Here is a 12,720-nt window from a genome sequence, read left to right as displayed (position 1 = left end):
TATTCGATAAAATATTATTACACTAGCTAGATTCTAGTTTTAGTTATGTACAGAAAAAGACTAGCAAATTATAAAAAAATATATGTAGCAAACGGTAGTATAATATTCGAACTAGGAAGTAATTTTAGAAAATTATTTCAATTTAAATTTAAATAATTAGACCGCTACTGTGTGAATCCCTGGTATCTAGAATAATTATTATAATTGAAATGTACCAATACGCATCTCGTTATTGTCATAATATTTGGATGACAAGGTAGGCAAACAACCGATATCAATATATTGTAAATAAAGTTGAGTATATTGGCATTCTAATATAGCGCATTGTATATAACTTATCGCAAGTTTGATTAACGTACCAGCCATTCAATTTTTCAGCAAAAAGTTTTTAGAACTTTCGAGCAGCTTTGCGTATTTTGTACCAGCCAACAAAGAAATGAAATGTCTAAGAAAATATACATTAAACAACAGCGTTAATCAATATTTTCATTAATTTTTAGTGTCCGTGGTTTCTTTTATTGTCTATAAAACGAAGATATATTAGAACCAACCCATATTTTTTTCAGATCCTGTTGCTTAATCATTAATCACAACGTGACATAAAATATAGACCATGGTATTTCGTATCACTCCACAAAATAAATACTTCATTATTTTTGGGAGAATGGTTGATAAATAGGAAATTTTAAGAGGCTTATCCGAGGTTAAAATAAATATTTGCCATGTCGACATTGATTGAACTATTATATAAATTAAATTACTAGGTGCTAACAAACGTAAATTTCATGCTCCCAATGTATATAATCAGAGTAGTTGTGTCGAAAATATTGTTGTAGTAAACTGTTAATGTAAAGCTACGTAGGGAAACCAGGGGTGAGCAAACAATAAATAAATAACTTTGGATAATAACTGTTGTTTAGTTTGTCAATGTACAAATCAACAGAAAATAAGTAATCAAATCTAACAACAGTAACCTAAATACTTAATTATTTTTTGCAACCAAAATTTGAAAAGAAGTTTCAAGAAATTCTTTTTTTACAAATAGGAGACATTTTTTCGATTATTGTTACCAGTGGCGTGCCAATTGTAAGTGACTCACACTCAGGATTTTAGAGGACAAAAAATGTTAGTCCACCCCTTTTTCTAAAAACATTACATTATGGTCCAGGTGATATGAGAATACCACATGACGGCCAAAATTTTTCTAAATACCTTATTAAAATGTAATAGTTGGATTGGAATGGTAGCATTCTATTCCCCATTTCTTTAATTCCAAATATATATTTCTATTTCCCATTACTAAAAATGTTTTTTAGGAAATAATCCTTGAACCATTCTTGTAAAAGTACATCCGTAACATCTTACTGACGTAGGAATCTTTAATATCCTTTTACTTTATTTAACAAAGGTTTTCATTTACAGTTACACACAGAATACGTCAATGTAAATTATAGCATGATTTTCAAGGATTCATGGAGCAATTTTTGCAATCTTTGGCAATTCAACAATATCTGTGTGGACGAAAAGTTAGCGAGACTACAGCTCAGTTGAGATTAATTGTTAATTGTATATTACTAGAGTAACCAAGTCTTGGTCCTTAATTTCATGACATCATTCTTTTAAGTGTGGCCAGAGGCATCATAATCAAAGCACATCTTTCACTTGCATTAAATTCTTCATTAAATGAAGAACCAAATACATTTGTGAAATGTGAAAATACAGTGTTTAATGATGTTGACATTTTAATTTTAGAGTAGGAAGTAGAAAAAAGTACGTAAACAAAAATTATTAAACGTCAAAACTGAAATTTAATTTGACCTCGAACGCCATAAATCTGGGTTTGTTTATACGCACCATCAATGAGGGTATCAAACGTATGCGGTAATTAATTGAACTGAACATGAAAAGCGAAATTGGTTCCTTCGAATGCTATTTTTACGATCCTTCATTAAATATGACTATTAAAATTAAATGTTTAAACGTGGGAGTAGTAGATATTGCATATATACACTGAACGAACGCGGATTGATTCGACGTAAACTCATTAAACTGGAGATTCCCTTTGCAAACTCCTAAATCAAACACTTAACCAAAATACCGGATATTAAACAAGATAATCCCAAAAATTATTTCACTACAATTGAATTTTAGTTCAGATTTCAACTTTTCTACAATTATAATTCTTATATATACCTAGTGTAGCTTAAAGAAGACAAATTTTCTGACTATTACATGTTTACAGAATGAAAAACTTTTGGGTCTAAATTTAACCCTCGCGAAGTTTTTTGTGCTCTTTCTAAAAAACACTTGTTTAGATACCCCGTTTAATTTAAAAAATTTTCGGCCTTTTCAATGGTTTTCAGTACACGCTTTTAATGCTTCCTAAAATCTTTCCTTTCAGCATTTTGCCTTTGAACTTGACTAGGCATAAAGAGTTGTATTTTTTCCTCCAGAAATAAAAACTATTTTCAATTGAAGTAAATTTAATGTCCATTCAATTTAAATTTCGTTAGTTTCTTCTCTTTCAAAAATAAAGACGTAAACGTCTGCACGCTCGTAGTATAAAAATTGTTTCAACTTTGTTCACCGAGTCACGTAAATATTTTTAGCCTTGTGCTCTCCTATATAAACAGATAATGGATATTAATTTTTCAAAATTTTGTTTGTGCTGCTCTCCCAGTAATATATACTCCAGTCCTTTCGGTCGTTAATTTTTTTACGGGTAATTGCAGCCTAACTGTAGGTAACTCGAATTTTAATACGTACGTATTATGTTACGATTACAAGCGATCGCAATTTATATTTTCTGCTTCCCATTCCGCCTGTAGAACATGAATTAACACATCGATATTTGTGTTTGCTTTTAAATTTTCATTTATGTATTAATTAAACAAGAAAAGAAATTATTTTTCTGCAAATAAACCAGCAAGGTTCATAATTTTCTAAGCAATTATACAGTTTGCGAAAAATTCAAGTTTTTATGCACCCAAACATTAGAAATTACATTTCCTTGGAGATAATTGGTCAATTCATATTTTAACTAAAAATTTTTTGCGCGTAAAGTGTCAGCTTCATTTTGAAGATATTAACGAACTATTTGAATCAATTGTAAGCGCTCGTGGCTAAAAAAATGAACAAACTGACTTAACAATGAGCCGAAATGTTGGGAAACCGTTCCAGGAACAACTTTTCATTCATAATAAAAAATAATAAAAGATGTCGATCATACCTGTGTATCGCAAATTGAGCGATAGCAATGTTGCGCTGTACGTATAATTTCACCCGACAACGTTCGAGCAACAACGTTGGTAACTGAACTTACAGAACGTCACGACGCTGAAGAGGCGGCACGGGATCATCAGAACGCGCATTGATCTGCGCAACCTCCAACATTAGGTTCGCACGTCCTTTTTTGCCTTTACCTTTTATCATCTGCTCGATGGAAAACACAAAATCAGGTACCTTCCTCCAGAATACGAGCAATTTACTGCAAAAAAGGTCAAGGTTAATATTCGCGAATGCAGGACGTCGAAAAGTCCACAACACTTCAAAAATATTAATAATATCCTATCTAGAACGGAAAAGTTTATCCACAGCGCGTTTGAGAGCTATGGGTGGCACATTTTAATTTGATGAAATCAACAAAAAAATTTCTCAAGCATTGGTTGAATCTATTTTGCAGTTGTATGGGGTGCTCCGGACACTAACTCGCTCAAATCACTAAATATCAATCAACACATACTATACGACACAGACTATAATATCAAAACTAAGCCAATTTTCCTCATATTGCAATCATATTTAACAAATAAACGTCTCAGTTAAATTAGGGGTGCCACAGGGATCCACAGATCCACGTTATTTATATTATTTATAAATAACGTAGTACAAATGGGTTACTATAAAAGATGATTTTGGGCGTTACATTTGATGCAATACATCAAAATAGTAGAACTGCAAAGAAGTAAAAGAACTTGAAAATTCTACAAAATTGTGGTATGATAATTTGGTCGTGTTTTGATAATAACGATTTTTCAAAGAAACTTCCACAGACTACTTACTTTCTACAAAACTTCTGGATTCCTCCTGCGTTTTGCTCAGTTTCAGTTTCAGTCAAGCACTGAAGAAGCCAACAGGACGATCGGCGAAACGTCAGCAAGTTCGACTCAGCAAAAACCGACGCAGGAGGAATCCAGAAGTTTTGTAAAAGGTATGTACAGACGATTGATAAAAATCAAAACATATTTCTTAAATTTGCTATATTCTAAAAAGGGAACCTGATACTGCACCACAGAAGAATCATCACATCTTCTTAAAATCATTAACAATTCAGCCTTCGACAATGCAACACTGAGTTCGCTATATTTAAGTGTCCCAAATAAAACACGTTCAAAATGCTTTACCATCAAAAGCACACCTAGAACTACTATATATCCCCGCCATGACAATAATAGATAATAAAATACGTAAATTTAGTAATACAAAAGATTTGCAAAATTAATTCCTGAATGTAATTAAATTATTTTAATTAAGCGATTTCCGGTATATATCTCTTTTTAATGGAGTAACTTTAATAATAAATAAAATAAATATAAATTATAGATAATAAATTAAATTGCATTTCATAAAACATGTTACGTAAAACCACAAATTTGCAAATAAAGAATTCACGATTTGTTTCCAATATTCCAAGTCAGTTGTAAACAGTAACTAATTCTTTATAGTCTGTGCTTCAGATATTCTGCCATTTCATGCGAGTTTTAAATTATCCTTTTTTATTATTGTATTGTTTTTCTTAAGTCGATTAATTAATTAATAATTGATAATTGTTATGATTTATTAATTATTAAAAAAAATAAAAATCAATTTACCAGCTAAAATTAAAAAAAAAAAGGGAATTTTTGTATACATTTTTTTTGTGTTTAAATAATTTTAAAAAAAGAAGAATAAACTAATTAACGCTTTTCTTAATGTAACTTAATGGTGGGAACTAGAACAAACTATCGAATAGCAAAGCAAACTTTAATACCTTTGGTTGTAACATAAAGTTGATTTTTTTTATATGCCCCTTTAACTATCAGCTAATAATATAGTGTTATGTTTTCTGTTTTCAACGATATATGTCATGTGTGTCAAGAATATATTAAATATTAAAAGTTATAAATAAATTTTATATACCGTTGAAAAGAGAAAAACACTCTTATTAGTTCATAAGCACGTGCGAATAGCATATAAAAAATTAGCTTTATAACCAATAAACAACATAAACTCCTAAAAAATACTTAAATGACAACACCCAAATCTACCACACTGTATTATATACAATATGAAAGGGAAAAGACTTATTCCATTTCAAAAACATCGCGCACATATATTTTAGTTAAATCCAGAACACCGCAAAACTTTGGAAAGTGACGTTGCCTAACCCAATGTACGTCAATAACTTCGGAGCTATAACAGAAAAAAAGGAACGGAAAATCTGGGAGCGCGATGGCACTGCGCCCATAAGGCAGGAAATAAACCCATCAAAAGCTTCCTGAAATGGAAATGAAAAGGTCAACAACTGTTCCACAAACTCTCAATTAGGTGCTAGCGCGATTCGCATTTTTGTGCCACTGTTTTTTAGAAACCCTTTTGCCTTTTATTAAATTTAAAAAATAGGCCTCCACCAGCAAGTCAAGAAAAATGAGGATTCACTGATAGATATATATATATATATATATATATATATATATATATATATATATATATATATATATATATATATATATATTATTCAAAAAACTCATTGTAATTTGAGTAAGAACTCGTACTTTGTGTCCATTATTCCACCGCCATCTATTGGGCAATGCCATGCTACTAGTTTTAAATAACATAGTATTCTGTTTTAAATGCGACATTTATCTCAATCAATGTAAATGTAACCTTCTAGACTCAAACTAAGATAAACCGTATTTAAAGTTTTTCGTGAGGTGAGAGTTCACTTATAATTTGACGTCGATTCAAATTCAGATTGTTTGAGGTATAAAAAAGAAATAAAATTAACACTAATGATTTGTTTGAATCGGTAAACGAAATATAAGTTGAAGCTTAGTAATGTGAATATATCTAGCACAAGATTTTTTTATAATTATATGTTGCCGTAATGCCACTAAGTTCTCTATTTCACGAATTAAAAGATAAGTTAATTAGATCAATGCTACCTATACTAGTTTATTTATAACTTCAGAAATGAGGTAGACCTCTAAAACTAGACATAATTTTTTGTGCTACAAAATTAGATTATATTAATTCAATGTATTCAATAAGCCATTATGTTTTGGTTAGTTTTAGTTAGCCAATAACCAGTTAAAACAAAAAGAACATCCTATGGGCTTTTGGAGGAAGGTTCCTAAATTCCTTTTACATAAAAAAAATCTGTTTACAGTAAACGACCTAAAGGGGGCAAATACTGCCCGAACATAGGTTGATCCTAAACTTACTTATAACTACTTACTAAAACTTACGATACTTACTATTCTTTGAGATTTGCACCTCGCCAAATATACTCAATATATTAATCTTTTTTATAACTTTACAATTTGAAAAAGAGTTATATATATTTTGAATTTTATTTTTGCATTTTATTTATTCTGTTTTCGTTATCTTTTTTTAAGCACTTTTTTGTCCACATTGAGATTTTTTAGTTCATTAGGTAATTTATTGAAAATTTTTGGCCAATAGCCACTTAATACTTAAACATTGACTTAATTATTCTTATGTTGTAGAAGTTCTCTGCGTCTTCAAATTAGTCCACTGCACCAGATTTTCAACAGTTCTCTGTTGTGTATTAACGTAGCATACTTGCTGTGTTATGATTGTGTATATGTATATTTTCGTATCTAGAAATATGTGTCCATCTATATTGTATAGAGTGTGTAAAGCGCCATACGCTAAATAAATAAATAAATCAACAGTTCTCTGAAATGCAGTGTTTTTTCAAACTTTTAATTTTTTACATGAGTATTTATTAATTCCTCTGAACGACAGCGTACACAGAATATACAATGCTATTATTGGATGTTCAACATAGAAAACTTAGTAACTAAAATTTAACACATCATGTTAAAATAATAACAAAAACAAATTAACAATTGTATATATTGAAGATCCGGCCCAACCAAGCATTATTTTCGATTTCCATCTATAAAAAATTCGTCCAATCAATAGGAGTTTTTATTTTGCATATAAGATTTTAATATATTTTTTTAGTTCTCTACCCCTACACTTCTTGATAAGACTGTTGCTTGTGGGAGTTAGAATACAAAAAAATATATGCTTAAATTAAAAAATTAATCTCAAAACTCCTTCGATTAAAAAATTTTAACTTGTTTTTAAACTTGAATTTGTTGTTTAAGTTCGCGCAACCTTTTAAAATTAAAATAAATGATCAAAATTTTTTGTCATTAATTTTATGCACGCAGGATGATTTTTTTTTACATAAACTAAATTAATCTATCTAGAAGATCTAATGTAATTGTTATGAGCACAGAAATAAACAAAAAGTGTATATAATATACAATGAAGATGTTTAGATCTTAAAGAAAATGGTTATGCGTCAAAAAATAAATAACTATTACATAATGAAATGGGGGAAAATAAAGTTAAAAAAGAAAAAATAACACGTCACACTTAAGGAACAATAGGGAACACAAATGAAGAAAAAAAACGATATATATAAAAACGAAATAATTATTATTCAACACAACTAGTTTTAAAAATAAACTTCAAAAATTAAAATTTCAAAAAATAACAATAAGATATTAACACAAGACACAAAACACTAAACGGTAACTATTAAGTATTTTTATCACACAGTAGTTTATACTGGAATGGCGTGTTCAAAGAGAAGGTTGACTGGTCGAAACTGTCAATGGAATCACCCTTCGAATGTTATCTGAACTGTTGATCAAGTCTCCACTGTTCTTCCAATCGATCCTATCCCATTCCTTCCTACGTTTCCTCCGATCGAAGAAACTAATTATACACCCTGCGGGTATCCACAATAGAGCTGTTATCAATACAACAGTACCCACGATATTATCCTTCAAAAACAACAATACTTTATTGATGTTGATGTCTTCGATTATATCCCAGAACCGTTCAACGACATCTTGAACAGTTTTCTCGCAATGACCCTAAAAACCGGCCATTTTACCAATCTAGGTTCGATTTAGTCACCTCAAATCATACATTATTACAAAATCCTTGAATGCAAGGCGTGCCGTCTGCTAAAATGTCGGCAGAATCGACCGGAGAACATGTTTCGTTAATACTGGATCTGCAACATCTTTTGCACGCATTCTCGACTAGAAAAAATATATAAATTATGTTGATTCCAGAAGTAGTCCATCTCTCAAAGTGGGGTGGTAAACTCAAGTGAAAAGAAACAATGTTTTAATGCAAAATCTGTTTTTTTTTATGCGTTAAAAGGCGTAAATATGTCAGTACATGTTTCGAACACTCAAGTGCTCATCTTCAGCTAATGCTTGTAATATAAAAACGTCAACCTAACCTCAGCAGAAACCTTAAACTAATATGAAGGAAGCAAAAACGAATATAACCATATAACCAAACCATCTTGAGCTTGGTTAAAACTTTAAGCGCTTGGAGATCTGTTTACTTTTAATTTCAATAATTAAAGCTAAATAAATCTCCCACAATTATTAAACTTATAAAGTTTTAATAATGCACAAATGTTTGGAGGAGGTTTATTTACGTTTAATTACATTAAAACGCCAATTACATTAATTAAAATTAAATAAATCTCTTTCAAACATTTAATATTATAAGTTGTAACATTAAGAACTACAAATGAATAAAAGGTTAACAACTCTAAAGGAGACTTATTTAGATTTAACTACATTAACTGCCTTAATTAAAAATAAATAAGTCGCTTCCAAATAGGGAACTTTGAAAGTTTTAAAGTTAAGAAGTAAAAAATGAAGTTTACACCATCTACATCTGGATTAAAACTTTAAATGTTTGGAAGACCTATTTATTTTTGATTACATTAAATACACTAAATACATTAATTTAGAGTAAATAAATCTCCTCCAAACATTTCTTCAATTATAAATTTGTAACATTAAGAATAAAAAATGCATAGGAAGATTAAAACTTTAAATGTTTGGAGGAGATTTGTTGACTTTTAATTACATTAATTAAAAGTAAATGAATGTACTCCAAACATTTAAAATTTATATTTGTAATATAAAGAAATAAAAATACATAAAAGGTTTACATTCATCTTGTATCTAATTCTTTCAAAAACAAATTGGACAGAGAATTGCACCATTTAATGAAAGTAGATATTCATTACAATCAATAACTCTTTTTTCTTCCTGTTCCTTATTTGTAAAAACTTTTTCTTTTTTACATATATTATATGTTTTTTTAACAAAGATTATTTTTTTTACATAATTTGTATTCACAGTACATTAGATATTACAAATTTTATTCATCAGCCTCATCGGGTTAACTGCTTACTGTTGTAAATAAATAAATAAATAAAATATTTAGCTCAGGCTTAAGATGGTGCAGTAGTTTTAGTTATTGTTTCTTAATGTTACATGTTATAAGCATTAGCTGAAGATAAGCACTCGAGACAAAAAAAAATATTTTACATGGAACTAATTTGAAGGAGTACAAGGTTGTTTCTTTTTTCTTGGATATAAAGTAGTTGGAACTCACTTATGTCGCACATGCAACTCTGCATGCCCTGAGTCTCGCAGAACGGTATGCATTTTCCCCCTTTGCACTTTCCTCTCTCTTGGCAATCGGTACTATCGGCCATAGGCGGACTTTTAGGGCACTCGGACGAATGCCCGGTACATCTAGATTCCTCCTCGCAAGTGGCGTACTGAGCTTCTCTACATTTTACGCCGCTGCGCATGTACTGGCAATTTTGACAGCACGGTGAGTTTTTATCGCTGCACATCGCTTTTGGTCTCAGCTTGCAGTCTTTATCGCAACACGCGTCATTATCTTCCGTACCTAGTAAACCCGCGTCGCATTCTTCATCACCTTCTACACGCAAATTGCCGCAAAAACTTTCTTCCGGTTCAGAGAAGCACCTATCCGATTTAGCTTGGAGTACTTTTCTGATAGACCTCAGACTGCATGGGGAAAATTTCTAAAACTCATAGTTGACGGGACCTCATGGAAAATGATACTCACAGCACACCTTATTGTTAACATCATAACCACTAACACTGTAAGTGTACATTAGGTAAGAACCTCCTTGACTAGCACTAGGGGAACATTCTGGTATATCTGGATCGTGTTCTGAACCCCAATTATGACCAAATTCATGGGCAGTAACTAAGTCCGCTTCACGCGTAATCACCCTTTGACCGTAGTGATTACGACTAGAGCTTAAACCGGAATTTAAGTACAACGTATATCCGTTTTTAAAATATTCTACAACAAAATTACAACCCTTAGAAGCGTAAGGAAAGCGAGAAAAAATTAAACTCTAGCTACCACAAAAGCAACTATACTTAAGATTCTAGTAAATCTAAAATGAAAAAGCATTGAACACAAATGCCTAAGAAATGAATTACATGCAAAGAACATCGACAATTTATGCGACTGTTGTTGAAAAGTACCTGGAGTGCAGATACCTCCAACTGAATTCCTTCTAGGAGACCCCACATAAGCGAGTCCCAATATTCCACCCTCAAATTTGAGGTCAGTGAATAGATGAGCCAGACAAAAATCCTTGTGGGTATATTCTCTACTGAATACCTTCAACAACAAATAGTTTTACCCCCCACTGGATTTAGAGATAAAGTCGTTTTTTCTATGCAACAGATGCTACACAATAAGCAAGTTACAGTAGCAGAAAGATTATTGTATTAGTAACTAATTGCTTGAAATATTCTATGGTCTAAGTCACATTAGTTTGCAGTTTCCCATTGCCACTACAAACTGAAATATGCTCTCTGTTATCAAGCATTGTTTTTATTTTAAAGAAAATGTATTAAATGTTAATACGTTTTATTATTTCAGAACTTTGAAAGTGATGAAACATAAAATTAATTTGAGAATGAATGAACCAGCAGCAATGTTAGTTTATGAATGAAAAAGAAATGAAGAAGCAGTAAGTAATGGATTGCCGCCCAGCACCCAGACCCATAAATCTTACATAAGTGAAGGTAGTTAAAAAAAAATAATAATAACCATTACTACATATGCCTCCTTGAGACCTCAACCGTGGTGAGGCAATATAAGCCAATCCTAGAATTACGGAATTTCTGGTTTTAAAAGTTTGGTGGGTGAAAAGATGGGCCAAGCAGTAATTGACATCTTGGGGTGCTCTAGAAAATTCCTTTGGAAAAGATTTAATTTTTAAAATCACTGTATTCTATCTCTGTTGAATTTTTTTGAAAATACTAACAACAAAAAACCAACCTCTAACAAATTTCTGACGTCCCATTTTTCCCTGATCATATTGTAGTGAGCTTCCCCAGATTTAATTCTTGTTGGCTCATTGTGTACAACAATTTTTTTAATAACAAACCCCATTCCCTTAAAACCATCCACTTCTTGTCTATCTTGCCAAATAGTGTCATTATAAATTTTGTGCACCCTATCAATTAAGCTTATCTAAAACAACAATGTCATTACATTTGGAGTTTAGTCATGAATTAAACAATCAAAAAATATATACTCACCAAATAATTTATTGTAGTTTTGGTATTGCTTCCACCCATTTCCTGAAAAAACCTATAATCGGCAACTAACAACAAAGGACATCTTGTTTTCGTGAATGTGTATTCATACTGATCAATTTGCCTCTTTTGCAAATGATGTTCTTCTTCACTTTCATCTAATTCCTGACCCTCTTTAACATAAGCACACATTTTCGGAACCCTATGGTCATTTTCTGCATCCCAACTAAATTTAATATCTGACTGTTTATAGGTTATCATTGTTCTGTTATCAAAATCTGTGATATGTCGCCAAGAAGGCTGAAAATACTAAAATTAGCTCCATCTAGCCACAATCATAAAGCACTAACCTCTATATGGTAAATTTCGTTTGGCAAATATATATTTCCAGTTACAACACCATCTTCCATGTGCAAATTAACATATGAAGAAGTTTCCCCAAAAACACGTCCATGATAAAAGTCATCATGGTCTAAAAGGCATTTAATAAATTATGTTTTAGAATACAAAATTTAAACATACCTATGTGGACATTGGTTTCTTCGCCATCTCCATTTACAGAATAAGCTTTAAACTTTGAGTGCAATATATCTCTCTTTGGTGACAATATTAATCGGAAATTTTTACCATGAGTATTGATGTGGACTTCCTTAATTTTGTTAAAGGGGTGACTGCTCTGTTCAGCGCCCCGTTTTACAACTTTATGAGTCAACTGATCGGCGTGTATGTATTCGAAGTATTTTAAGTTATCGTAAATTGTAGCTGGAATTTTACAATACAATATTTAAAATGTAGGAACACTTCACAACTTACTCTGTACAGACGTAAGCAACAATGTGTAATACACATATATACAGAATTTCAATATCATTGCTGCTCATTAATTCATTTTGTCATTATTCGTACTATTTTATAAAGATTACAATTTCATTGTGAATAACATGCCCACATAATCAAAATAAAAACAAACATGACAGTGTCATTCGGAGACGAAGAATCAATATTG

General features: G+C 31.1%; 2 protein-coding genes across 6 annotated transcripts in view; both read right to left on the bottom strand.

The window, feature by feature from the left end:
• LOC132695764 (protein qui-1) overlaps positions 1 to 3,308 on the bottom strand; it is a 63,961-nt gene extending 60,653 nt beyond the window's left edge. Inside the window, exon 1 of the mRNA XM_060660221.1 lies at positions 3,230 to 3,308. The gene's annotated coding sequence lies outside the window, so the exon portion shown is untranslated. The remainder of the gene's footprint in view (positions 1 to 3,229) is intronic.
• A 3,717-nt stretch (positions 3,309 to 7,025) lies between these two features.
• Positions 7,026 to 12,695, bottom strand: LOC132695716 (ADAM 17-like protease). Of its 5 annotated transcripts, XM_060660158.1 has the most exons (11): positions 12,528 to 12,695; positions 12,237 to 12,476; positions 12,065 to 12,186; positions 11,718 to 12,014; positions 11,455 to 11,649; positions 11,256 to 11,371; positions 10,650 to 10,681; positions 10,226 to 10,461; positions 9,733 to 10,174; positions 8,233 to 8,348; positions 7,027 to 8,177 (listed from the first exon to the last, which is right to left on the bottom strand). In XM_060660158.1, exons 1-11 carry the CDS (start codon positions 12,583 to 12,585, stop codon positions 7,881 to 7,883), a joined length of 2,151 nt encoding a protein of 716 aa, XP_060516141.1. In that variant the 5' UTR covers positions 12,586 to 12,695; the 3' UTR covers positions 7,027 to 7,880. The 5 variants fall into 5 exon arrangements, with proteins under 5 accessions (XP_060516139.1, XP_060516141.1, XP_060516138.1 ...); XM_060660155.1 differs by lacking the exon at positions 11,256 to 11,371 and having other exon boundaries at positions 7,028 to 8,177; positions 10,650 to 10,788; XM_060660154.1 differs by lacking the exon at positions 10,650 to 10,681 and having other exon boundaries at positions 7,030 to 8,177; positions 11,224 to 11,371.
• Between the last annotated feature and the right edge of the window lie 25 nt (positions 12,696 to 12,720).

Source organism: Cylas formicarius, unplaced genomic scaffold (genome assembly GCF_029955315.1).
Source record: "Cylas formicarius isolate icCylForm1 unplaced genomic scaffold, icCylForm1.1 PGA_scaffold_12__32_contigs__length_19106922, whole genome shotgun sequence".
NCBI lineage: Eukaryota > Metazoa > Arthropoda > Insecta > Coleoptera > Brentidae > Cylas > Cylas formicarius.
Note: the sequence above shows the minus strand (reverse complement) of the source record. Positions and strands in the feature narration are given on the sequence as shown.

Excerpts from the sequence above, each read along its gene's own strand:
- LOC132695716 (XM_060660158.1), bottom strand. The coding sequence starts at position 12,585 with ATGATATTGAAATTCTGTATATATGTGTATTACACATTGTTGCTTACG. Across the intron at positions 12,187-12,236 it reads AGAAACCAATGTCCACATAG|ACCATGATGACTTTTATCAT; the intron begins GTATGTTTAAAT and ends AATGCCTTTTAG. Across the intron at positions 8,349-9,732 it reads GAGTTGCATGTGCGACATAA|TCGAGAATGCGTGCAAAAGA; the intron begins GTGAGTTCCAAC and ends TATTTTTTCTAG.